Genomic DNA, 27,195 nt, shown 5'->3' with positions numbered 1-27,195 from the left:
GTGTATGGGGTCAGGGGTGATGTGGGGGGTCAGGGGTGATGTGTGTATTGGGTCAGGGGTGATGTGTGTGTGGGGTCAGGGGTGATGTGTGTATGGGGTCAGGGGTGATGTGGGGGGTCAGGGGTGATGTGTGTATTGGGTCAGGGGGTGATGTGTGTGTGGGGTCAGGGGTGATGTGTGGGGGGGTCAGGGGTGATGTGTGGGGGGGGTCAGGGGTGAGGTGTGGGGGTCAGGGGTGATGTGGGGGGTCAGGGTGATGTGTGGGGTCAGGGGTGATGTGTGGGGGGGTCAGGGGTGATGTGTGGGGGGGTCAGGGGTGATGTGTGTATGGGGTCAGGGGTGATGTGGGGGGTCAGGGGTGATGTGTGTATTGGGTCAGGGGTGATGTGTGTATGGGGTCAGGGGTGATGTGTGTATGGGGTCAGGGGTGATGTGTGTATTGGGTCAGGGGTGATGTGTGTATGGGGTCAGGGGTGATGTGTGTATGGTGTCAGGGGTGATGTGTGTGTGGGGTCAGGGGTGATGTGTGGGGGGGTCAGGGGTGATGTGTGTATGGGGTCAGGGGTGATGTGTGGGGGGTCAGGGGTGATGTGTGTATGGGGTCAGGGGTGATGTGGGGGGTCAGGGGTGATGTGGGGGTCAGGGGTGATGTGGGGGGGTCAGGGTGATGTGTGGGGGGGTCAGGGGTGATGTGTGTATGGGGTCAGGGGTGATGTGTGTATGGGGTCAGGGGTGATGTGTGGGGTCAGGGGTGGGTGTATGGGGTCAGGGGTGATGTGTGGGGGGGTCAGGGGTGATGTGTGTGGGGTCAGGGGTGATGTGGGGGGTCAGGGGTGATGTGTGGGGGTCAGGGGTGATGTGTGGGGTCAGGGGTGATGTGTGGGGGGGGTCAGGGGTGATGTGTGTATGGGGTCAGGGGGTGATGTGTGTATGGGGTCAGGGGTGATGTGTGGGTGGGGGTCAGGGGTGATGTGTGGTATTGGGGTCAGGGGTGATGTGTGTATGGGGTCAGGGGTGATGTGTGGGGGTCAGGGGTGATGTGTGGGGGGGTCAGGGGTGAGGTGTGGGGGTCAGGGGTGATGTGGGGGTGTCAGGGGTGATGTGTGTATGGGGTCAGGGGTGATGTGGGGGGTGGGGGGGGGTTCAGGGGTGATGTGTGAGAGGTGACGCGCGTGGGGGTCAGAGGGTGCCGTTGGGCTGGCGGCTGCGGTGACGGGCCAGGCCGAGCCCCCGCCCCCCCGCCCCCCCCTGCCCCCCCCCCCGCCCCCTCCCCCGCCCCCCGCCCCCCTCCCCCCGCCCCCCCTCCCCCCGCACTCACTCCTTGAGCTGCTTGGTGAGCTTCACCACCTGCGAGGCGAGCGACATGCAGGTCTCCACCACCACCAGGTAGCGGGCGCAGAGCGTGTGTCCGCGGCGCTCGGCGCTCTGGGACGGCTTCTCGCCGGCGCGGTTCTGCGCGGTCACGTTGGCGCCGTACTCCACCAGCGTCTGCGGGGGGGGGGGGGGGGGGGGCGAGCACGGGGCGTGGGCTTCAGACGGACCCGCCGGGCCCCCCTTCCCGCCCGCGCGCCCCGGCCTCCCGCCCTTGCCCACGCCGTGCCCGGTGGGACTTTCCCACGCGGGGGGGGGCGGGGTCCCGGGCCCGTGACCTCCGGCACGCGTGGCGGGGTCCCCCCCCGCGGGGGCCACGGGGCGTCCGACTGCCCTGCCGGGAGCTCCCGTCGTTCTGGCCGCACAGCGTCCCTGGGGCGCGGCGAGTGGGGGAGACGTGGCCCCCTCCATGCCTGCGGGTGGGCAGGTGGCAGGGACCTCCAGGCAGGCCGTGGTGGGCAGGTGGCAGGACCTCCAGGCAGGCCGCGGTGGGCAGGTGGCAGGGACCTCCATGCCTGCGGGTGGGCAGGTGGCAGGGACCCCCAGGCAGGCAGACGCCTGACCTCCTCGTCGTGTCTTCACGGAAGCCTCGGTCTGGGCGATGAGGAAAGCGGGAACAACTCACTGGGTCCACGGGTAAGAGTCAGGTGGCGGCACGCTCTTCTGCATCTTTTAAAACCAGTATCAGGGCTTGAACCCAGGACTTCCATGGTGTTCTGTCATCCATCCCCGCCTCTAGCCGGGCTTTTCGAAGATGATCTTGGAGATGGAATCTCACAGACGTCCCGCTCAGGCTGGCTTCGAATTGTGACCTTCCCATCTCAGCCTCCTGAACAGCTAGGATGAGCGGCGTGAGCCGCCGGCACCGGGTTTAGGGTAAACTTTAACAGCCGAGGGCAAGCCGAACGCCATAGAATGTGCCAAGACCATAGCCGTAAGGAGAGGGAGACTCGCCGGGACACGATGGAAGCGGGGCACCTGGAAGCGCAGAGCGGCCTCGCGTCGGCGCTGTGACAGCCCTGGAGCACGCGAGAAAGCTCCTCCGTCAGCGTGCGCCACTCTGACCGCACCGTGGGGGGACTGCGGACGTCTCGCTTGGCTTCGGTGGCGGTGATTCTTTCCACCAACATCCTTAACTTACAGTTAAATTCATAGACTTGTTAGACTCACAAGTCCTTAGATGCGGAGGGCCATCTTCCATCTTGGTTTGTGACCTCCCACTGCGCTAGCATGGCCTCCTCCCTCACGGGGAGCCCTCGGCAGCACCCCGACCCCGGCCCTGGCAGAGAACCAGCACAGGGGCAGGCGCTGTGACCTTCACCCCTGACGCTGACCTTCCAGGCGCCTTCCCACTGCATCCCCAACCCCAGCCTCCCCCACGGCAGATCCGTGCTCAGCCTCAGTCTCCCCAGGGTTTTTCTTTCCTCCCAGTTTTATCACCAGTGGCCCGGCCACCTTCTGAGATGACCCCAAATCCCAAACCCGAGACACGTGCTCCGCAAGGACCAACTGCCTCTCTTCACACATGAAAGGGAACAGCAACCTACATCTTAGACGGAGTTGGTAACACCACCTAGCTCTCTTCAGCTTCCAATTACTCACTAGCTGGTTAAGGAGCTTATTTCGTGACCAGTAAATAGTAGAATTTTGTTGTTGGAAAAGTATAATTTGCAGGCTTTGTTCAATCTCACTGCCTCCCCTCTGAAATCATGTTAGTTCTTTCAACCGTTCTGCGATTCTGTTAGGAATTTATGCCTCTCTCTCTCTCATATCCATACGTTCCAGGTTCCTACCACGGCTTGCGGAAGACGGTGCCTGAAGTTAGAAGATGCGTGGTTTGCCAACACACACGTGAGACTGTTCAGGCACTGTGAGCACTCCCCCTCGAGCTAGCTCTCCGAAGGGCAGAGCTGTGGGCGGACCCTCCCGACGGCTTCCTGCCGTCACCTCTGCCTTTGGTTGTCGTGAGTCTCTCCTATTTCTGTTTTTGATTCGGCCACATATTCTTCCGTTACTTTCTTCCTACCTTCCCGCTCACCTGGTCTTCATGGCCCAGTTTTCTGTTTCGGCTAGTCCATGGTGTACACAGTAGGACCTCAATGGGCACCTATTGTATAAACAAGCACTCTGGGACTTGCCATAAAGAAAACAACGCATACACAAGTCAAAATATGTAAGTTGGGAAACATGTAGTATGTATGTTATATATACGTCACATATTGCACTATATGAAATCACCGAGGTGGAAGTATTTTTTCTGCATCACAGACTTCAACCAGATGTTGTCTGCTTTCCTTTCCCTGAGATGTGGGAACAAATCCATAATGTTGTTTTTCAGTCATAAGAACGATTTGATTGGTCTGGTTCGGGTAACTATGATTTATTGTCGTGATTATTTATTGGAGGTTGCAGCTTGCTAGCAGACTGCTTGCCTAGCACGTGAACAAAGGCACCCAGTTCAGTTCCGCAAAAATAATTTCAAAAGTAAATGAAATTCTAGGCCTACCCTCCATTTCAATAGTTTTCCATTCACCCCTTTTCTCTCCATCCTCTCATTTGCTCCTCAGTTATCCGCCCTTCATCCTCCTCTTCTTCTTTCCCCTGTCCCTGAGAAAGGAGCAAGGGGGCCACGTGGTTTCTAGGTTCAGACCTGGAACTTCCGCAGAGCTGTGATCCCGGCCGCCCTCCCCCGTCTGGGGCTCTAGAATCTTCTGACGTCACTGCATACTTAGAAGATGAGACTACTCGGAGGGACTGCTGCTCGGAGCTCGGAGCGTGATGCCACTCGAGTTCTGGGGCGGGGCGGTGGCCGGGCGGGGCCCTGCCTAGCCTGCCCAAGGCCTAGGAGGACCCGTGAATCTCGAGGCTGAGAGACATGCTCCTGGGAAACAAACAGCCCTTCTAGGGAGGGGACAGGAAACCAGAGCGCGCCACTGCTCTCTGCTCCGTTTCTCCCTGCTATGACAAATGTCTGGATCCAATCCAGGAAAATCTGTCCTGTGCTTTCCTAGGCCGCAGAAGGGGGAGGACAGAGGTGCGAACGGAGGTAAGAATGGCGAACCATTGAGACAGTGCGTCCCAGGGCTGTCCCGCTGTCTTGAGAATATGGAGGTTAATGTCTACCTTCCCTTCCCTTGACACTGAGGCTCAGAGTTGGCCTTCCTTCCTTCCTTCTTTCCTTCTACCCTCCTTCCTTCCCTCCCTCCCTCCCTCCCTCCCTCCCTCCTGCCCTCCCCCCTCCCTCCCTTTCTTTCTTGGTCTGCATGGGGACTCAAACTCAGTACCCAGCACTTTCACTCACTGGCTAGCCCTCTGCCAACCGAGCCCTGCCTCCAGCCCCTACCCGTGGCCTTCCACACCCTCTGACACTCAGGGAGAAGCGGCCGGGCTGACGTGCTGACCTTTCACGGGGTTTTGGAAACACGAATGTACGATTATGGTTCGTCCCTGCTGACGGTGGCGCGGAGGCCAGTGCGCCGGGTCCCCGCGTGTGTCCGCTCCCCCGCGGCCCGTACCTGGATGCAGCCGAGGTGGCCGTGCCGGGAGGCCGCGTGGACGGCGCTGTTGCCCTCCTGGTCCACCTCGTCCAGGGAGATGCCTTGCTCTTGCATGAACTGCAGAAGCCACAGAAGAATCTTCTCCTGCACACACAAAAGCAGTGACACTCACGGCACGGTACACACAGAAGCGAAGCGTGAACTCAAGGGCCCGCAGCGCCGCGGCGTGGGAAGGACGCGCACGAGCACGCAGGCTCACAGTGCCGAAAGCAAGCTCCCAGCGGGAGCCGGGAAAGCCGCGAGTCTGACTACAGTGAGCCAGGGGATGACGACCGAGGCTGTTTGTGTGTGCGCGTGTGCACACGCGTGCGCGCGCGTAAGAGATGCCGCAGCAGCCTGAACTGGGCTCGGTGCTCTTGTGTATTAGCTCTTTCCACGCAAGGCTAGCACTCTACCACTTGAGTCACACGGCCGTGTCTGGCTTTGGGCTGGTTAATTGGAGCTAAGAAGTCTTCTTGGATTTACCTGCTTGGGCTGGCCTCGAACCTCCATCCTCCAGCCCCAGACTTCCGAGAGGAGGGAGGACTGTCGGCACGGGCTGCTGGCGCCCGGCTTCATGATGGAGGGCTTTCAAAGCAGGGGGCTACCTGGGAAATGTGCTCGTTCTGCTTCCTTATTTTACGGGACACCAGACCGCAGGAAGTCCGAGTCTTCCTTCAAGACTCGGATAGAAAGAGCCCATGCCGGGAAGAGAAACCAGGTCTTTGGATGACAAGGCTCTTTCGAGGCAACGTCCTTCTCGTTGTGGTCCGCTGCCCGCAAGCTTGAAAACCCCGGGATGCCGAGACATCCCAGCTTCCACTTTCAAATCTCCACCTCGGCCTCACAGGCCCAGGCCCGATTCACAGACTTAACAACGAGAAGCAGCTCCTTACACGCCGTGAAGTATAAGGCATCTCATCGAAACACAGGACCTTCTGTTTTTCTCTGAGCAAACGCTGGCAGTGTTTTAGAGGTAGGGTTGTTGCTGATGCCAGTGACTCTGCGCACAAACCCTTCTGCAGGAGAGTAAGGGTGGCTACAGGATGTCTCCTCCCAATCTGTTTGCCTTTTACCCGCAGAGTATTCTGTTATGTTTGGCCTTTGTAAAAAGCAGGGGGATGGGATTTCATTGTTTTAAAATAGAAGAATCAGAAAACAACAGCACAAAGTTTAGAGGGTGGAATGTGACATTTAAAGAGATGATCATGTGTTTGAAGCAGCCTTGCACTTCTTTCTTTCAAAGGGTTTTTTTCCCTAAGTTATTTGCTCAGACTGGTCATGAACTTTTATGCTTTTCTGGATTAAATTTGCCTTCCTCTTCGGAACATGCCAACTCGTCTGTTACAGGAATGTTGGCCAAAGAATAACCAAGTCTTTCAACATTTCACTCCTCATTATGCTAGGGAGTCGGGTGCCGTTTCCGAAGGTATCTGAGATATTATGGAGGGATATTTGCACCACAGTTTTTCCAAATGAGCAAGCAAGAAATCAGACCCTTAAAGAGCAAGATGAGAAAAAAAAACAATGAAATCCATGCCTTGGACCTCCCAGAATGCACCTGGCAAAGCAGGGCGTTCAGCCCCTGGAGAAAGGGGAGCCCCCACTGAACCCCAGAGAATGAGGGGCAGCAAAGCGGGGAGCTGGTTGAGAATACTCTTGACACGCTCTGTTAATCCTCAGAGGCGAAACCGGGGGGACGCTGGGCCAGGTTTGTGTTTGAGACAAAACTACATCCTCCACTTTTTCGACAAAGCAGGGGAAAACATATTGCATTACTTTTTTTTAATTCCGGAACAAGTGATTATACTATATAGTATAATCAAGGAGTGACAATACCTCAAGATAAAAGGCCTAACCACTTGGCTTGCAGTTGATGCCGAGACGTGGTAACTGCAGGACAGTCTCTACTCGGAAAGGGAGAGTCCTCTTCCAGGAGCCATTTCCAAACTTGAGTGGCGTCAGCTTGCCCCACGAGATTCAGCAGTACACTCACAAGTTTAGACTGGCAGAGCTCTGAGAGCATCATTCAGCCGCAACAGCTTTACCTTATAAACTGGAAAACTTAGGAAGGACGACTGCTTATTCTCATTTCTACCAGCTTCTTTACCAAGCAAAGCTGAGAGGAGACGCTTGGAAACATTGTATCTCTACTTTCTGGTCATGCACACAGTTCCTATCTTTTCAGACTTAAACTGCTATAGCGCAGATGTGTATTACACACCCAAGATAATAATGTGCTGAATTTTAGGAATGGGGTTGCAGGCAATGCAATACCACATTTCATAAGACTACGCGACCGAGGAGGAAATGTTCACATCTTAATCTGGGCTTGGAAATCTCAGCACACGAGACACTTGGGGTCTCTGTGAGCTCCCCTGGCCCCTGAGAGCCCCCCACCCCATGCCAGCTTGAGCCTGTATTGCTAGAATAACTTCTTCATGGTGGTGGTTGTTTAAAAATGGGGAGCAACAGTTCCCTTAGACATCACCAATTCAACATGCAAAAATTACAGTTAAAAAAGACTTACATTTTCATCCTTGCAAAAGTAAGTTTTCACCCAGTTCCTCAATTTCAGTTCTTTCATAAGAAGATATACAATTGTCTTGTCCACTGGGATTTATGGAAATTACAAAAATCTTCCCTATTATACTATACAGAGGAATATTTGCAAAAGGGATTATCTAACTATATACTTGATCTTTTAGCAGCATACACAGGATTTCTGGGGTGGGCATGGAGACGGCTGGCATCTCTGATTTTCTCAAAAGCATATTTAGAATCACTTTCAGAGAAATTCTGTTTCTGGAGAACATATTTGTGGAAATGCAGAGTTTTACAACTGAAACGGTGACTTATTACTTCAAATACCTCACAAGGAGGACAAAATACACATCACCATTTTCTTCAACTCGGAAGGCCCTAACCAATGCATGTATTTAATACATATACTCAATACACATTAGGTATTTACACAATGGGGTGTACCTCTCCTGTAGCCCCTAGCCTTTTAGTGCATTCTGTCTGTCTCTGCTTTTCTGTTTCTCTGTCTCTCTCTCTCGAGTTTACTCCGTTTCCCCAGGAATATTGTTTTCAGAAAACATCTGACACAATCATATCATGTATTTCTGTGTCATAGAATAACCTCTCCAACTTGAATTTTATCTACCCACCATCTGTTCGCTTGGGTCTACTAAGAACTTTCCTTTGTGTACTAATTTCTTTTCCTGGAGATTTTCTGATCAGTTGGTAGCCTGTTTTTGTGTGTGTGTCAGTCCAGGAGATTGAACTCAGGGCCTGAGCACTGTCCCTGAATTTTTGTGCTCAAATCTAGTGCTCTACCCCTTGCATAGATCCACTGCCTGGTCACTTATTTTATGTGCTCCCAAAGCAATGCAAGTTGTTTAAAGGGGAAATTAATAATGTAATTTATGAGACTTGTTGCACAAAGTCTAATAAAAATTAATTGAAAAGTATGTCACAGTTATTGCTGGTATCAATAAGATCTCTAGAGTTTGTGGCATAATCATAACTTCTGAAGGAGTCTGCTTTGTTTGAAGTCATAGATCATCAAGTCTATTATGCCATCAATTTTAAGGTTCATTCCAGTTTTTGAGATGTTACAATGTGACGAAAGTCAGCAATAAATCCATAATGTTATTTATTGTATGGTAAATGTGGCACCCAGTGAGAGTAAGATGTAGGGAAAAATCCATGTAAGGATTGATTAAATAGGTTGAGATCTAAATAATTCTTTGGCAAGTTTCTCATAGTGTTTACTTATGGTGAAATAAGTAAATAAATAATACTGATGGGAATAAAAACAACAAGTTGCAAAACATTTAATAATCCTAGCAGCGGAATTTGTCTAGTGTCTGAATCGGGATGGACAATGTGTTTTTTCTAACACGGTCCTCAGAACAAGCTGATGAGGAAGGGTCTTGGGGAGACCTCCTCTCCCTTCCTCTTCTTCCACGAGTGCATCCAGGCCACCAACACGGTAGCTGGTAGGGGCAGGGCGGCGTCCCAACAGCCTGAGCCCTATGTTCCTCGCGCATCCGCTTTCCTGTCTCCGTTGGACACACGCAACTGCTGCTTCTCTCTGGCCACCTCCACGGGACACGCCCGCTTCGTGACGTAATTGCACGCTCTGAGACGTCAAGTGTTGAGATGAGGGAAATCAATTCCTATCACCCCCAAATCTACCCATCACTCTGGGTCTGGCCTCTGAAAGCTGCTGGCTGCCTACCACAGCAGAATCTTTAAAGGTAATATTTGTAGGAAAAGACCCACAAATTGGGAGTCAAATGGAGTTCCTACTTTAAGAAACTAGAGGACGGGCAAAGGACGACTAAAATACACCGAGATGAATTGTCCTCATAGTCTATTTTGCAGTATTTATTGAAAAAACAAAACCAGAACTCACTCAAGTGCACGCCTGATGTAGAAAACCTTGCATGTGCTGAATCCACTATGAAACTGCACGACAACAGTCTTCCTTGTGCAAATATTGGCCTTGTGAGGGCTCCAAGCCCCAGGTCTCTGCAGGTTATCTGTTATGTAAGGGGCTGGACGAGAACTGGCCGATCTCAAGGGCTTCCTTCTCTGCTTCCCACCGGGTGAGGAATGCTCTGCTCCTAGGAGAGCCGCCCTGCTGCCCAGACCTGCGTCTGAGGTCACACAAGTGCTGACTGGGTTGAAACAACCACCTCAGGATCGTTATTAAATGCACGAAACAAATGTCTGACACAGCTCCTCAGATGGGTCACTAATTCCCATACTTTTCTTGAGGTCATCTAAGCAAACCACCCAGTCCCTCAAGCAGGGCTTCCTCTGCTCCAGCCCAACAGCTTAAGATGACGGGAAGCCTGCTAGGACCCCTGGGTAAAGAAACGAGGTGTCTCAGTGGCATTTCCCAAGACAAAGACCGGAAGGGCCGGCGGGTTACTCGAGCCTCAGGACACGCCTGCCACCCTCTCCTGCTGTCCTCTGTCCAGCGTGGCTGCAGGATGGGCAGACTTTCTGTGTTGGGGCTGAAATGCGCGAATATCCGTGGAGAGAGATGTTAACCCATTCTTCATGTGATTGTGCAAATGATTCGCGTAGACTGGCAGTGATCACATCCTTGTGGTGATCTGCAGTTTCCATTCTCCCCTCGGCCAGTGTGACAAGAGGGAGAATCACTAGCGAGCCTGTGAACTCTCGTTTGGCGGAGGACGGACGTTGTGGGAAGGATTAGCAAGCATACACCCTGAAGGAAAGAGTGTAACACTTCAGGGACAAATCCTGAGCTTTCCTCAGACCCCTTCACTTCACATATTTCTGTCGCTGTTCACTTCCACGTAGGAGGCGGGGCTCTCTGGGTTTCACAGGGTACTTACTGCTGGATGAAATTGTAAAAAGTGAAAGTCTTCAGTGTGGGCACCAGTGGCTCACGCCTGACACCCTAACTACTCAGGAGGCCGAGATCTGGGAATCACAGTTCAAAGCCAGCCCAGGCAGGAAAATCCATGAAACTCTTCTCTCCAGTGAACCACCAAAATGCTGGATGCAGAGCTGTGGCTCAAGTGGCAGAACGTCAGCTTTGAGTGAAAAAAACAAAGAGACTACGTCTAGGCCATGAGCTCACACCCCCCTACTGGTGAGCATGTGAACACACACACACACACACACACACACACACACACACACGCATGCGCACGCAACCTCAGCTTTATCACTGTCAGCACTGTCACAATGAGCACAGATCACCAGTCCCCGTGGTGACAGAACCAGGCTGTGATGTCAGGGGACCGAAGCTTCAATCCAGCCTTCGCTCTTCTCGGACACAAAGCCAAATGTGAGAAATTGAACATTCTTTCTTCAGTCTCTTCAGACCAGGGGTTGTTTTGAAATCAGGTAATACACACAAAATCCAATGGCATGGAGTTTATAGTTTGTATATATGTATGTAGTTTTATATGTATTGTATATACTATAAATAAAACTAAAACATAAACTACACATATAAACATAAATATAAAGAAGTTATATGTACAGATACATATATATGTATATATGGAGTATTTCAGTATTTAAAATGAAGTTACTTTGGTACAAAGTAATCATGTGGTATAACTCCCACTGAAGAAACCGCTTATTTATTTATTTGTTCCCATCCTGGGGCTTGAACTCAGGGCCTTGGCACTGTCCCTGAGCTTTTGTGCTCAAGGCCAGAGCTCTACCACTTGAGCCACAGCTCCACTTCTGGCTTTTCGATGGCTAATTTGAGATAAGAATCAAATGGACTTTCCTGCCTCGACTGGCTTCAAACTGTGACCCTCAGATCTCAGCCTCCTGAGTAGCTGGGATTCCGGGCCTGAGCGACCGGCGCCCAGCTAGCAATGGTAATTCCTCAGCCTTCTATTGTTTTGAATGTGAGATTGGCACTGTTGAGGAAGTACAGTATGATCTCTTCCTAAAACATAATTTGCGGCCACTGGGAAAGTTTGTGAAGCCAGAGGCCACTGTTATGGGTAGGAGAAACAATTTTGTGTCACAAGCAGGTATGATTAGATCTATTTTGATACGGCGCTGACTTCATTATTTTTTCAGGCTGAGATGGGCCTTTTGTGGCTCCAGTGTTTAGAAAACATAAATTACTGTCATGCCCTCAAAGGGAGGGGAATGGTATACTGGGGTGTGATTTGTGCACATTAATAAATAACGCTGTGATTTTCTAGTGTGGAGCCTGTGTAAGTCATCTAGTTAGAGCGCATGCCCATCTTCACTCCTGCGAGACTTCCTTGGTTTATGTCTTATGAAGATTTTCCTCCTAGCTTCGGGTTTGATGTGTCCTTTTTCCGTTAGGTAAATGTTAAAACTATGATACAAATCCTGAAAAGTGCAGGCGAAAACAGCCAGTTATAACTCTACAGAAGTGAAAGCAAGTTTGAGGAGGCTGGCAGCAGAGTTGTCTCTAGTCAAACTTTCTAATTTTTTTTCTTTCAGTTTTCGGGTTTGAATCCAGGGCCTTGCGATTCCCAAGTAGGTGTTTTATGGTGGAGCCTTGCCTCTAACCCCTATTTCTTTTCCATCTCTCTGAAATTAAAAGCTGATTTCAAGTTTTAGGAATAATTGTATATCATATTTTAATTGATTTTGTGTAGTGAGCATTTCTCATAAAATTCTACCATATGGACACAGCTTCTTTATTAATTTACCATTCCATCTGCTAATATCTAGATTTAAAACTTTTCTTCATTAAGAAAATGCCACAACAAATATTACTGCTTATCTGCTTATATATCTTTGGGGACATCTCTCTCTCTCTCTCTCTTTATAATCTATCTATCTATCTGTCTGTCTGTCTAGATAATCACCTGTCTACCTTCTCTTGGCTTGCTTGCTCACCAATGGCACTTTACCTGTCAAGCCATACCTCTCTCTTAGCTTCTTGCTAGTCAACTGGAGATAAAAATCTTGAAGACTATTCTGCTCAGGCTAGCTTTGAATCATGATCCTAGGAATCTAAGTAGCTAGGAATGCATGTGTGAGCCACTGGATAGACTTTTGGTAGTTTCTTATGTCTCAGTTTTGATTAACAACTAATAAAAACGGAATAGACTACACAGCACACAGCAGGAAGATGCTTAGACACTGCGTACCTGGCCGTGGCAACCAGCGTAATGAATGAGGCTTGGGAAGTCCTTGGAACAACTCAACTCTGCGATGGCTTCTGTTTCGCTCACCATCCAGCGTACACACTCCAGCTGACCATTCTAGATTTCAGAAAAGAAGGGAGAGAAAGAAATCCAATGTAAAACTTAGACTCGAAAAAAATCTTAAGATAAAAATTTTACCAAAGAAAGATATCTTGTATCGGGTTTAATTTATTTGCCATATAAATAAAGCACATGTAGCATTCATCACCTGTGGCTCTGGCTCAAAATCAATGGCAGAATTTTTACTTAAATGCATTTTTACAGGTTTTACTTTGACAGCACGGGGGTTTGAACTGGGAGCTTTGTGCTTACTGGGCAGACCCTCCACCCTTTGAGCCATGTTTGGCCTTTGGGGCTCTGCTTGTTTTTGAGATAAGATACTGCTTTGTGCCTAGCTCTGCCTGGACTGCAGTCCTATTCTATTGCTTTTAATATAACATGCACGGCCATTCCCTGCTTTTTTCCCCCCTGTTGAAATGTTCAGGCTGGACTTGAACCTCAATCCTTTCAGTCTCTACCTTCTAGGTGGTAGAGTAGTTAGGATTATAGCATCCAGCCTTTAAAAATTTTTTTTAAAAATAATTTTAACCTGTTATTTTTAAAAATCATTCTATTGTGGTGGAGTATAGCTCAGTGTTAGAGTGCTTGCCTAGCATGCACAAGACACTGATTCAATTCCTAGACTGTATAAATAAATAAATAAATGTATGTATCATTTGTAAGTTACACTCTTGTAACTATATCCCTAATTAAGGTAGAGACTACTTTTATCACCCCCCCCCCAAACTTCATACTACCCATTCCTCTCACATTTGCCCACTGTTAAGATGTCTGCTACTGTAGAATAGGTATGCTCTCTGATGTAGAAGAAACACGACAGCACAGAGATTCTGCCAAGCTACCGCTTGGATCAGTTACTTATACCCTTTTATTGCGAAGAAACACTTTATCATATCACTTTGTCACTATTTATTTATCCTGCTGATAATAAGCTATGGTTAGACATTTGGGTTGTTTTCATTTGGGAGACATTATGAATAAAAGTTGTTATAAATTCTTCATGAATTTATGGTTTCATTTCTCTCGGACAATTCTCTGGAATTTCTGGGCTATATGGTATGTGCATACTTGACTTTATGAAGAGCTGCCGAACTGGCTTCCAACGTGACTGATGATTCTCCATTGCCACAAGCAACGTGTGTGCATTCAACTCGGCCCATGAGCAAGCCCGCACAGTTATCTGCGGCTCAAGTTATATGACAGAGCAACTGCGTATCTGACCCCCAAATGCAATGGTTTCCTACTTGTTAATAAAAAATTACAAATTCAATCACAATTACAAATTGAAATATTTTTCTCATCGAGCAACCAGCTACGTCTTAATCTATAAAATCTTAAAAAAAAAAAGGGAAGATATTCTTCTGAAAGGATTGTCATTGATTAATTGGAGATTAAGAGTCTCATGGACTTTCATAACTGGGTTGGCTTCCGGAGACCCTCAGATCTCAGCCTCCTGAGTTGCTAGGGTTACAGAAGTGAGCCACCAGCACCCAGATACGACGTGTGTGTGTGTGTGTGTGTGTGTGTGTGTGTGTGTGTGTGTTGCAGGGCCTCACAAATGGGAGACAAGTACTCTACCACTGAACTACATCCCCAGCTCTAACTTGTAAGCTTTTTAGGAAACAAAAAATATTCCTTGTGAGATTAAGAGAGATAGCAAAGTATAATTAGTCTGAAGAAATTAGGAGGGTTTTCTTGGACTCCTCTGTAAGGGATTTTATAAAAGCAGACATTATTTTCAGTTATTTTAAAGCTTAACTCTCCTTCCCATTTTTAAACCATTACTGGGCGTATACAGTCAGGCACTGTGAGACTTGCAGACACACAGTGTGGAGCGTGGAGCGTGCTCACCGCCATCTGCGCAGTAGTGTAGGAGGAATGGGTATCATCGGTTGTCTCGTGACTAGCGCTCAGACAGGCGGGGGAATGTATTAAGTGGCTAAGTCCAGCTGCCAGTTCACAAGACCTTGTCCACTTAAGTTACTTTACCTTCCTGAGCAGCAGTGGCTCACACGTGGAGTCCTAGCTGCTCAGGAGGCTGAGATCTGAGGAGCGTGTCTGGAAGACCGCCCAAGCAGGAAAGTCTGTGAGACATTCATTCATCTCCAATAAACTACACAGAAAAGGCTGGAAGTGGCGCTGTGGCTCAACCGGTGGAGCACTAGCCTTGAGCACAAAGGAGCTCGGGGACCGCGCCCAGGCCCTAAGTTCAAGCCCCGGACAGGCAAAACCAAACACCCAAAAGCAGCAGCAGGAAGTAGATCTGTGGCTCCAGTGGTACAGTGCTAGCCTTGAGCAAAACAGGGAAGTCCGCAAGACCGTCTTCAGTTAATGAGCAAAAAGCTGGAAATGGAGCCACCGTTCAAGTAGTAGAGTGGCAGCCTTGAGGGAAAGAGCTGAGAGGTAGCACCCGGGCCCCGAGTTCAAGCCCCAGTACTGGCAGAAACACACAAAAACGACCACACACTGTATGCTTTATGTGTTCGTGTAAGAGCTCGCGTGATCGCACAAGGACAAAATCACCTTCGCGAGTGCCGTTCAGCTGGCTCCGGAGGGCGCGCGGCTCCGCTCGCTGCACGCCGGGCGGGAGCTTGGGCTTGGGCTGGGCTGCGCGTGGCCGCCGGGGCCCCGGGCAGCACTGGGAGGCTGCGGTCCCCTCCGCGCGCTGGCCAGCTGGACGCCTTCACCGGACCACGATCAGCCGGCGGCCAAAGCTTTCCCCTGGGCCGCCTGGCCTCAGGTTCCGGTAACACTCCTTTCCCGCTCACCCCTCCCGTCTGTCTGTCTGTCTCTCTCCTGTCCTCGTCCTTCTCCTTCCTCCTCTCTTCCCCTCCCCCCTCCTTAGTCTAATTCGGTTAAGGGGGTTGCCCCCATTGTTGTTCAGAACTCTGGTTTTCCTGGCATGTGGATGTTTTTCTACTCTCTGGCGCTGGTTCCGGCTGTCGTTTTGTGACTCCCGTCTTCGGCTCGCTGTGGGGTTCCTGTGCCCCTCCTTTCCCAGGTTCCTGAGGGGACTCTCCCTCTCGCAGGGCTTCAGCTGACGCTCTAAGTATTCATATGCTGTGTTTCATTTTCCTCCATCTGCAGATGTATCCTCCTATCGTTGGTGGTTGGTTTTCTGACATATTAATTAGTGGTGTCAGTTGTACACACTTTTGGATACCCCCACAATTTCTTCTTATTAAAAAAAGGATTTTGGCTGGCACCGGTGGGTAGCCTTGAGCAAAAGAAGCTCAGGAACGGAGCTTAGGCCCTGAGTTCAAGTCCCAGGATGTACACACACACACACACACACACACACACACACACACACACAGAACTTTCTGTTGTAAGTAGCTGTCCCATCCATCTTACACGTTAACCATACTTGTTGTTTGTATTAAGAGGCCATATTGCAGCTCTATTGATTAATAATAATAATTGATATCTATTTGCATCCTATTATAATCAAAAGCCACAAAGCTTTGCATTTCAACCCTCTTTATTAACTGAGGTTATTTTATGTATCGTATCCTGAGGAATGTTTCCTGTGCCCTTGCGTTTGCAGGGTGGAATGCTCTTAGAAGGGTGCTAGGTCTAGCTAGTTGGGTAGGCAGCACTGAAAACAAAGTGTTGTTTAAAAAGCAGAAGAAAATGTCTCCCTACTATGAATTTGGGACCAGTTTCACTTGCCATAAATATAAATACCACCAAGTAAAAAGGTCTTGAGCTGCCAGACGCCCGGGCCAAGACTCTCTCACTGCTAAGAAGAAATGTCGGCAAGCGTCTGTGTCTGAAGTCATCCTACCTCCAGACTCACACACCGCCTTGGCTTTAATCACAGTGACTGAGGGGGATACGGAACGAGAACCAAGGTTAGTTTTTTCCACATCTCTTTAGGTCCAAAAATAATGTCTTCGGTTGGTTCCATTTTAGATAACAGCCAGCTTTACAAATCTTCCTTTCCACTTGCTTTGCTTAACCATTTCCAGAAGGTGCCTGACACTGTCCTGAATGGCACAGTGGCCCATCTTGGGTCCCCCAGAAAGCGCTTAATGATTCCGCATCTACGTGGCACAGTTTATTGTGGAGAGCAGTTAAAGCACGCAGGAGTGCTCTTACGTGCGCGTGACTTTACAGCCTGTTTTCTTAGGTAATCTCTTGACCTTATCTCTGAATCTGCTTCCTGTCCTCCAGGCTGGAAGTTTCCAGATCTTCAGCTGTTTGGACCAAGTGTGTCAATCTAGAACGACTGTGGGGTTCTTGGAACTGCTCTGCAAAGTGAGCCCCTAGCCAAGGGTGGCTACTGCTCCCAATGAAGTCCAACCATGACTTCCTGCAGTCCAATCCGTGTCACCAAGGTGCAGCCAACGGGCTGCGGCAGCAAGCGTGTCGGGACGCGCTTGGAAAGGCACGGGCTTGCTAAAATAGTTGTGCTGACTGGCTGCTTTCACAAATCCTAGAGCAGGGATCAGAACAGAGCAGGGTTGCTACTTCTCAAATCGGCAGCTAAGTCCGTAAGAGCGCGTGAGTTCCATGGGTTTGATAAGTGTCTTTCATTCAAACAAATTAAAACAAAACTGGTATTTTAAAGTTTTGAGACTGCTTTGCGATGGCCGCACCACGCTAACCCCAGAACCCCGAGGACGAACTGACACCTAATACACAGAAACAGTAAAAAGAAGTTTCCACTGGGGCTTGGCTTAATGTTCACTAAGTTTCTCACGTACATTCCTATTCCGGTTTTTAATCCATTCAAGCAATCACTACAGTTTATAAATTAAAAAAAAAACACAAACGCCGGGCACCAGTGGCCAAGCTTCTCAGGAGGCTGAGAGATGAGGATCACGGTTCAGAGCCAGCCCAGACAGGAAAGTCGGCGAGGCTTTCGGCTCTAATGAACTATCAACGAAGCCAGGAAGTGGGGCTGTGGCTCAAGTGGCAGCTCAGCAGCCTCAGGACGCACCCAGGGCTTCAGCGCTAGGACCGGCAGGAAGAAAGAAAAGACTAGGTACTGTGGCGTATGAAACTGCCAGCCCCTAACAGCGCCAGCCCCTAACGGCCGCTCGCAGATCTGGCTCGCTGGCATTTTTCTTTGTCTCTACGCTGACGGCCGCGGCTCAGCCCTGAACTGGACAGGGCATGAGTGGCAACCAAGGGAAGGTGAAATGCACCATACACGTGGATTCCTCGCTGTCTTCATGGCGCTCACGCTCATCTGATGTTTCTGCCGAAGGCGGGCGCTCTGCCACTTGCGCCACGCCTCCAGTCTAGCTTTTCCGTCAGTGAACTGGAGGTTCGAGTCGCGAGGACTTTTCTGCCCAGGCTGGCTTTGAAACAGAGATCCTCAGATCCCAGCCTGCCCAGGAGCTAGGATCACGGAGATTAGTTACTGGTGACAGGCTCAGATTTCATACTTTACAACGGAGCAAAGTTAAATAAAATAGAACATGCTTTAAATGTATAAAGCTTTACTGACTGGTAAGCAAATAAAGTTGTAAAAAACTTAGTTTTGTTTAGGAGACATATTAGGAGACCTGGAATTGATTATTGAACTTTTTTTTTTTGAGACAGTCTGATATGTAGCTCAGGATACGGTTAGAACTTCCTATGTAGCCCAAGCTGGCCTTGAACTCTCAAACCTCCCTATCAGGTGCTGGGAATACAGGAGTGCACACCTCATCTAGCCACCACGTTCTTTAATGAATTCACAAGTAGGTGTCTTTAGCCAGGAAATCCCCCTTGATATTCTAGTAGCAATATAATTCTATTTATTAAAAATATGATTGTGCAATTTTAGAAGACACAATTATTATGTACAGCAAAGTACACATGAAATGCAAGTTTTTGTATCTTTCCCAGACCTTCACTCTGGCTTTTCAGTAAATAAGACTGAATTCTACATTTATTTGCTAAAGATCTTACAGGTAATTTTAGCCTAATTGCTTCTAGTGCTGTGCTGTCTTTCACTGTAGTGCAATAAAAGTCTGTTTTCTTTTACCATGCTTTCTCACTTTTAACTCTGCCCAAGTTGGCATTAAATTGTGGTTTTTGACAGCTAGCATACCAGCTAAATGCAAAATCCAGACTGATATTCTGTTTGCTTGTTTGTTTTTGCCAGTCCTGGGGCTTGAACTCAGGACCTGAGCACCGTCCCTGGCTTCTTTTTGCTCAAGGCTAGCACTCTGCCACTTGAGCCACAGCGCCCCTTCCGGCCTTTTCTGTATATGTGGTGCTGAGGAACGGAACTCAGTATGCTTCCTGCGTGCTAGGCAAGCAGTCTGCCACCAGGCCACGCTCCCAGCCCCAGGCTGATATTCTGAACAAGTGTGGGCACTGAGCACAGTGACCTCATATGTGATCCACTGAACGCCTGCTCTGTTCACTGGATCCTCGTGGGTGCTCTCGTCCCTCAACACGTCCTTCCTTCACTTGTCACGCAAACTCTGATAGACCCAGGTGTGCACCTAGCTCACGGGAGATGCCAGGCAACAGCCACAAAACCCCCCAAACTAGACGACACCGGCCTAGAAAGCCAGCCTTCCCGCCCCCCCCCCCCCCAGCCCCGGTCACCTTGACGGCCAGGCCCGCGGGCGTCAGCTGGTCCGCGTTGCGCTCGCTGAGGCCGTCCTCCCCCATGAGAGACGTGAGGTGCTGCAGACACTCCGCGTGGCCCCGCGCCGCCGCCAGGTGCAGCAGGTTGTTGCCGTTCTCGTCGTGGATGGTGTCCAGGTCGTCGGCGGCGAGGTGAGGCTGCAGGAGCGGGAGGAGGATCAGCACGCCCCCGTCGACAGGGCCGCACGGGACGCGGGGGGAGTCTGCGCCCGGGGGCCTCGGTGGACGCAGGGAGACACCGCAGGCTGGTGCCCCTGCTCTGATTCTGCGAGGACGGGCTTTGCGGCAGGAGCTCTCCACACGTGCGCGCACGCACACGCACGCACACACACACACACGCACGTCTGCCTGCAGGGCTGGGCACCGGGGCTCCGGCTCGGACTTTCCCCATCACAGCTGCGCCATTCCCTGCTGCTGCACATCCGCTGGTGAAGAGCCCGTCGGCTCCGCGGGGCGGGCCCCTGGCTTTGAACGCGCTTCGGGATGGTGCACCCAGGGGCCCCCGGGCCTTCGGTTTCCCCCACGGCTGGCACAGGCTGGGGGGCGGGGGAGCGAGTGGGGTTAGCATGCGGGACAAACAGAAGAAAGGGGAAACCTGGGCACCGCTCGCCCGTCCGGTCACCCCGGCTACTCGAGCGGCTGAGATCTGGAAGACTGACTGGAGGAACGCCCGGGGGCGGGGGGACTTATGACAGCCTCCTCTAACAGAAGCACAGAACTCTCATCCTAGCCACGGTCGGAAGTACAAATGGGATCCCAGTCCAGGCCATCCTGAGCACCACGCGTGACCCTACCTCAAAAAGTAACTAGCAAAAAGAGCTGGCGGCTCGCGTAGAAGAGGGCTCGTCCAACAAGCAGGCGGCTCTAGAGTCACTCCTGAATCCCTCCAAGAGGAGGACAAAATAGAATGAATCAAAGAGGATTAGAAGAAAGTGCCAGGAGAGACGGAAAAGAGAGTGTCGGGAGCAAGACAACCACCCAAATTCAATCATATCGTCCTGCTAAATAATATCTGTGGTAATTAAAAAAACACATGGCACTTCATACATGGCTTCCACTAACTAGAATCGCAGTGATGGCCTCTGTGTTACTCTGTGCCTGGAGCCTTTGGAGATGCTTCCCATGCTCCCTGGACAAGCAGAGCTGGAACCCAGTAAAAACTTCCTGGGGTCAGAGGGCACGCGCGCTCTGGGTAAGCTCCCAGCGGCACATGTTTTTCAAGCAGCCTGCTCCAGCTCTTCTGAATAATGATCAGGACTGAACAGAGACTCTGTTCACCTATCTGGCAGGTCCGCTGTCAGCAGCGAGCTGGCCTTCCCACGTGACTGAGCGAGGGCATTGGGAACCATTTGGTGAGAGGGAAAAAAAAGGACATTAAAATTCAAGCTTTAAAAGAAACGGTTGGGCTCTGTTCGTTCTTTTGTTTTAGATGGAATGTCTTTATTCTAGAGGAATGCATGCAGCATTAAAATGAAATAACACCGCTTCGGTAGTCACTTGATTTCCCTGTCTTAACTCCTGAAATTTTTATTTTGAAATTCAAAAGTAAGCCTGGCATCCGTGGCTCCCACCTGCAATCTAGCTGCTCTGGAAACTGAGAGCTGAGGATTGCGGTTTGAAGCCAGCCCAGCCAGAAAAGTCTGTGAGATTCCTATTTCCAACCAATTCCCCCCAAAAGCCGGAAGCAGAGCTGTGGCTCAAGTGGTAGAGCACTAGCTTTGAGAGAGAAAGGAAAAAAAGGCGGCTGGGGATATAGCCTAGTGGCAAGAGTGCCTGCCTCGGATACACGAGGCCCTAGGTTCGATTCCCCAGCACCACATATATAGAAAAAAAAACGGCCAGAAGCGGCGCTGTGGCTCAAGTGGCAGAGTGCTAGCCTTGAGCGGGAAGAAGCCAGGGACAGTGCTCAGGCCCTGAGTCCAAGGCCCAGGACTGGCCGAAAAAGAAAAAAAAAAAAAAAAAAAAAAAGGATCCAGGACAGTGCCCAGACCTTGAGTTCAAATCCCAGGACTGGCACAGAAACAAATCAAACGCAACCCAACCCTCAAAAGCTGGATGTCATCCGAGGACCAACGTTTGAAGCTGGGCAGAAACGTCTGTGAGATGTTCCTCCAACTGAAAAGGCCAGACGCAGAGGCGTGGCACAGTGGCAGAATGCCAGCCTTGAGAGGAAACGTCAAGGTAGAGCTCACGGCCCTGGAGTGAAAGCCTGGGTACCGACACCGACACCACCACCACCACCACCATCATCCCGGTACCGACACCACCACCACCACCACCATCATCCCGGTACCGACACCACCACCACCACCACCATCATCCCCGGTACCGACACCACCACCACCACCATCATCCCCGGTACCGACACCGACACCACCACCACCACCACCATCATCCCGGTACCGACACCACCACCACCACCACCATCATCCCGGTACCGACACCGACACCACCACCACCACCATCATCCCCGGTACCGACACCACCACCACCACCATCATCCCCAGTACCGACACCGACACCACCACCACCATCATCCCCGGTACCGACACCACCACCACCACCACCATCATCCCCGGTACCCACACCACCACCACCACCACCATCATCCCCGGTACCGACACCGACACCACCACCACCACCACCATCATCCCCGGTACCGACACCACCACCACCACCACCATCATCCCCGGTACCGACACCGACACCACCACCACCACCATCATCCCCGGTACCGACACCACCACCACCACCACCACCATCATCCCCGGTACCGACACCACCACCACCACCACCATCATCCCCGGTACCGACACCACCACCACCACCACCATCATCCCCGGTACCGACACCACCACCACCACCACCATCATCCCCGGTACCGACACCACCACCACCACCACCATCATCCCCGGTACCCACACCACCACCACCACCACCATCATCCCCGGTACCGACACCGACACCACCACCACCACCATCATCCCCGGTACCGACACCACCACCACCACCACCATCATCCCCGGTACCGACACCACCACCACCACCACCACCATCATCCCCGGTACCGACACCACCACCACCACCACCACCATCATCCCCGGTACCGACACCACCACCACCACCATCATCCCCGGTACCGACACCACCACCACCACCATCATCCCCGGTACCGACACCACCACCACCATCATCCCCGGTACCGACACCACCACCACCACCACCACCATCCCCGGTACCGACACCACCACCACCATCACCACCATCATCCCCGGTACCGACACCGACACCACCACCACCATCATCCCCGGTACCGACACCGACACCACCACCACCACCATCATCCCCGGTACCGACACCGACACCACCACCATCCAACGCTCCCAATTAAAATCACGGGAAGTTTAACAAAAACATTGCCCTGTTGTTATCAATGTGGCCCCCAGGCTGTGTGTGTGTGTGTGTGTGTGAGTGTGTGTGTGTGTGTGTGACTAGATTATACCGGTTATACTCACCAGGAGCGATATCTGTCCCTCTTTCACGATGTTCAGGATGCTCTTGACTTTCTTCAAGTGCTCGGTCCTTTCTTCGGGGCCCTGGGGGCCGGGCCAGGCCAGGCCGTGGAGCCGCTCTTCCGGCCTGGGCTCGGCGGTGGAGGGTGGCGGGTGAAACGAGCGGAGCTGGCACTCGGGCGCTGTCTTTTCCGTCTTGCGGCCCTGGGGGTCGCTGGAGGGCCCGTGTGAGAAGTCTCTGCTCTGGCTCTCGGGCTCACACCCGGAGCCGCAGCTGCGCAGGGGAGGCGAGCCGGCGGCGTCTCCCGCGGAGGGCTGGCGTCTGTCCCGGAGCCCAGCGGGCGCTCTTCTGGAGAGCGGGCTCTTCACGGGGGAAAGGACGCAGCACGGGGTGGCGCTGGGGGGCGAGCTCTCCCCGCTTCCCGCGGCGCAGGCTTTGCCGGCCAGGCCGTTGATGGCGGCGCACAGCCCCAGAACCCTCTTCTCTGAAGCGGCCTTGGCGAAGGCGGCCAGCGGCGGGGCAGACTTGATGTAGGGCACGTCGAGGATCTCGTCCATGTCCAGGTCGTAGTGCTCCGGCTCGCCGCCCTTGCCGGCCACGCCCCTGACCCCATCCTCGGCGCCGAGCCGCTCCGGCCGCCCGGGCTCGCCCCCTTTCCGGCAGTCGGCTTCCTGGTTCTCGCCGTCTTCGTTCTCGTTGCTCTCCAGAGTCTCGGGCTGGTGTTTCAGAGGGGACACGCGCTTCACGGGGCGGAACTTGCTGTACACGTCGGCGATGCCCGTGGGCTTCTGCGTGTTTGCGGTGAGGGTCGAGACGCCACAATTCCAGCCAGAGCTAGACACTGGGTTTAAAAAAGAAAAATGTTAAAGAGGAGATGATTACGCTGGAATGGCGGCCCAGCAGGCAGATGGGGTCCATGTAAGATCTGCTCGGGTGAAGAGCACAACTTCTCCGTGTCTAAGGGGACAAGGAGAGGAAGAAAACATGTCCACGGAACACACAGCTCATACTGGCCACCGGAAACAGCGAACAACGAAAGAACGCCACGACGCACAGACCCCCAGCCCACGGTCGCAGTAGCAACGGTAAGCGCAGAAAGCTGAAGGGAAGAAAGGCTCACCCTGTCACCCAGCCCCTTAGGAGACTGAGATCCGGAGAACGAGGGTTCAAAGCCAACCTGTGCCGAAAAGTCTGCACAATTCCTTCTCTAAAATAGCCACCATAAAACCAGGCCGGGAGCATGGCTCAAGTGGAAGAGCACCAGCCGAAAAGCATAAGGACTTGAATTCAAACCCTGGGACCAGCAAAACAAACACAAAGCAAAACAACGCAGACAGACGACTAAGCCCATTCACTATGGTTCTAGAAATATTTAAACATTTATCATCACCTTGACAATCAGCAGTAAAGGATTCTCTGTGCTAAGTAAGCCTCCAAAGTAAGTCAGGAATATGCACGCACACACACCCACTGTATCCAAACTGTGCCGGGGCATCGTAAGATATTTCCTGGCACAGGACCCAGCAGCCACAGAGGCACGATTCCCATGTTTCACGTTCTTCTTTAATTATCCCACTCTCCCCAGCAGAGAGAGGAGGTTCCAGGGCATTCCCTCCAACTAGAGACCAACCAGCTGCCTCGCTACAACAATAAATAGCAGGCAGGGGGGCTGCGGGAGAATCCACACGTGGTCCTTGCTATTGGCACAACCAAGAAGCGCAAGAACCGGGGACAAGAGTACAAGTTCAGATATGGAACTTCTACAACGGCCCCTCTCTGGGGTCCCTATAAGGTTCCTTGTGAAAGCCCCCTAAACTGAGGTACAAGTTCTTGTCATTGGGACCTGTTCTAGGACTGAAGAGCTCTGGAGCCAAGAGAAGGGCAAGTATTCCGAGCCTGAACATGACCTGACGGTGAATTTTATCTCCCAATGGGCAAGGGGTTGGCACTGGTGTTCAGGAAGGTCTGCCGGGGAGGGTAGGCGGCTTCCTCCTCTGGAAGACAATGGCGGTATCTAGATCGCTTCAGACTGCCGCATTCCTCCGAATGGCCGGTACACGCAGTTTACACGGCGCTTGGCCCAGAGCAGGCAGTGAACACAGCCAACAATGACACACTTGAATCTCAGGTTGCACAGCTCATTAAATATTTTAAAATGCACGAGGCGAATCCCGCTTAGGGATTTATAGCTGAGTCTCACAAGGGACAAAGTCTGGCTAATAAATTTAGAGGAGTGATAATCACAGATAAGATTAGATTTAGTTATTTATGGAATGTAATTATGCAGAGGCAAAGACTAATTCCAGTTGGTCCCTTATAAATTTCAATTTTCTATCTTTCATATGTTCTTTTCTCTCTAAAATATGAAGCTATGAAAAATTAATGTCTGCCAGACATCTCTGCAAAGATGTTCTCTTGTCCTTAAGAACAGATGTGTAGCCAGATGCCCTGGGCTCGTGCTTGTCACCCTAGCTCCTCAGAAGGCTGAGATCTGCGGATGGAGGTTCGAAGCCAGACTAGGCAGGGACGTCGGTGAGACGCTCACCTCCAAGTAACCACCAGAAAGCTGGAAGTGAGCTGTGGCTCCAGAGGCAGAGTTCCAGCCTTGTGCAACAAAATCTCAGGGACAGCACCCTGAGTCTAAGACCTAGTATCAGAAAAATAATAAACAACCCCCAAACCAAAAAAAAAAATCCTAGATGTTCACTTACACATAACAGCAGAGAGAGGGAGCGGACATAGAGTTTAGGAGGTATAAACATGCTTTTAATTCTTTTCATCCACTTTCTGAAAACCTTTAAAAATGGCAGGAAAATGTATATTCACAGACATTTCTGAGATGCATCCTTATTGTAAATATGGTGTCTGCTAATATTTGGCCGCTGATTTTTCTGGCAATTCTAAGAAATGTGCATCTCTGAATTTATTTATTCGCTTTTTAACGTTTCAAGCCACATGACTTAGTGGGTCAATACAAGGAGTGCATTGTGCTGATGTATTTATGTACCGTATAAGGTCACGGGTTCAAAGGGCTACTCTTTTATGTTGGCTTTATTTACATGCGGAATTTTTTCCAAGTGATACAGGGAAATGGATACCAGATGTCACCCAGCTGTTTTGTTCTGACGGGAGCCATTGAGAATGCGCTATGGAAATGGATTCTGGGTCTTACAAAAACACTTCTTTCTACCGAAGGGTCTTGAAACTGAAGGAGGAGTGTCAGCATTTAGGCTGTTGTCCTTCCCTTATTCAAACGAGTGATTCTTTTTTAGACTCAGAGTGAAATCTGTGCATCCTAGTCTGAGTCTTGAGGGCAAAGAGAACACTGTTAGTGGAAAATGGGTTACTCGATGGCTTTTAGTGAGAATGCCCCAATTATTTGCTAATATTATGTACTTGGATAAGAAAACCTTTTATGCTATAGTCAAAAGAAAAATTCAATTAGTTTATTTCCTCTAAGCTAGACAAACACGCGAGAACAAAAAGAACTAATCGCTTAATGGCTAGAATGTCGCTTCCAATTCCTCCCTCCCTTTCCCCTTCCTTTCCTCTCTCCCTCCCTCACCTCCCTCCCTCCCTCCCCCGTTCCTCCCCTCCCTCCTCTTTCCCTCCTTTCTTGCTTTGTGTGCCAGTACTGTGGCTTGAACTAAGGGACTTGTTTTCACATTTGCTTTTTTTCACTCAAGACTGGGGCATTGCCGTTCGAGTCACATTTCTGCTTCTAGCATTTTGCTGGTTAATTGGGGGGGGAGGGGGAGTGTCTCACAGACGTTTTTTCTCAGACCGACTTTGAACCTAGATCCTCCGATCTCTTCCTGTGCAGCTAGGGTTACAGGTGTGAGCCCCCAGTGCCTGGCTTCACTTCCAGGTCTTCATGTCTGCTGACAAACTCATTCATACTGTTCTATCTGAATGCTATATGACATTAACTACTGTCTACAGAAATAAGTGCCACAACAATTATACTTCTAAGAAGGCTTCTGAGGCTAGATCTTCTTTCCGGAGTTGATGAGAAAATTCCTAGTACACTACAGAAGTTAGATCCCTGGGAACTGGGTCTGTCTTAGAGCTACAGGCAGCATGAGAACAGGACTCTCTGTCTAAATTTCTCTCTGTCCCTCAAGGCCTCAAGAAGACTACTTCCCTTGATTCCGCCCTTGACAACTTTTGGGGTTGAAAGGCTTCGTTTTAGCATCTCACGGTGTTGTGACATCGTAGGACGCCTCCCATGTGGAGTCTGTTCATCTGGTCTAATTTTCGACGGTGGCCAGTGAGCTGAGCAGACCTCCTGGAGGCTGACTGACAGCCCGCGCTGCTGTCTCCTGGCCTAGCTGGCGTCTGGAGTGCTTCTGGGTGTCACCGCCCAGGCACTGCTGATCCTTCTGTCTCCCGCTGACCCCTGCCCACCTCCCTCCGGC

At 51.0% G+C, this 27,195-nt stretch overlaps 1 protein-coding gene across 2 annotated transcripts in view; it reads right to left on the bottom strand.

Annotated features, from left to right (window-relative positions):
• The window catches only part of LOC125352075 (synuclein alpha interacting protein), a 62,147-nt gene that overhangs the window by 15,653 nt on the left and 19,299 nt on the right, over positions 1-27,195 (bottom strand). The window contains exons 3-7 of one of the 2 annotated variants that reach the window (XM_048347279.1): positions 22,780-23,618; positions 19,223-19,402; positions 12,554-12,667; positions 4,887-5,012; positions 1,319-1,488 (exon numbers count right to left, since the gene is read on the bottom strand). In XM_048347279.1, coding sequence (XP_048203236.1) covers positions 1,319-1,488; positions 4,887-5,012; positions 12,554-12,667; positions 19,223-19,402; positions 22,780-23,618 — 1,429 coding nt within the window. The remainder of the gene's footprint in view (positions 1-1,318; positions 1,489-4,886; positions 5,013-12,553; positions 12,668-19,222; positions 19,403-22,779; positions 23,619-27,195) is intronic. The other variant, XM_048347280.1, reaches the window with a different exon arrangement.

Source organism: Perognathus longimembris, chromosome 5, assembly GCF_023159225.1.
Source record: "Perognathus longimembris pacificus isolate PPM17 chromosome 5, ASM2315922v1, whole genome shotgun sequence".
Lineage (NCBI taxonomy): Eukaryota > Metazoa > Chordata > Mammalia > Rodentia > Heteromyidae > Perognathus > Perognathus longimembris.
Note: the sequence above shows the minus strand (reverse complement) of the source record. Positions and strands in the feature narration are given on the sequence as shown.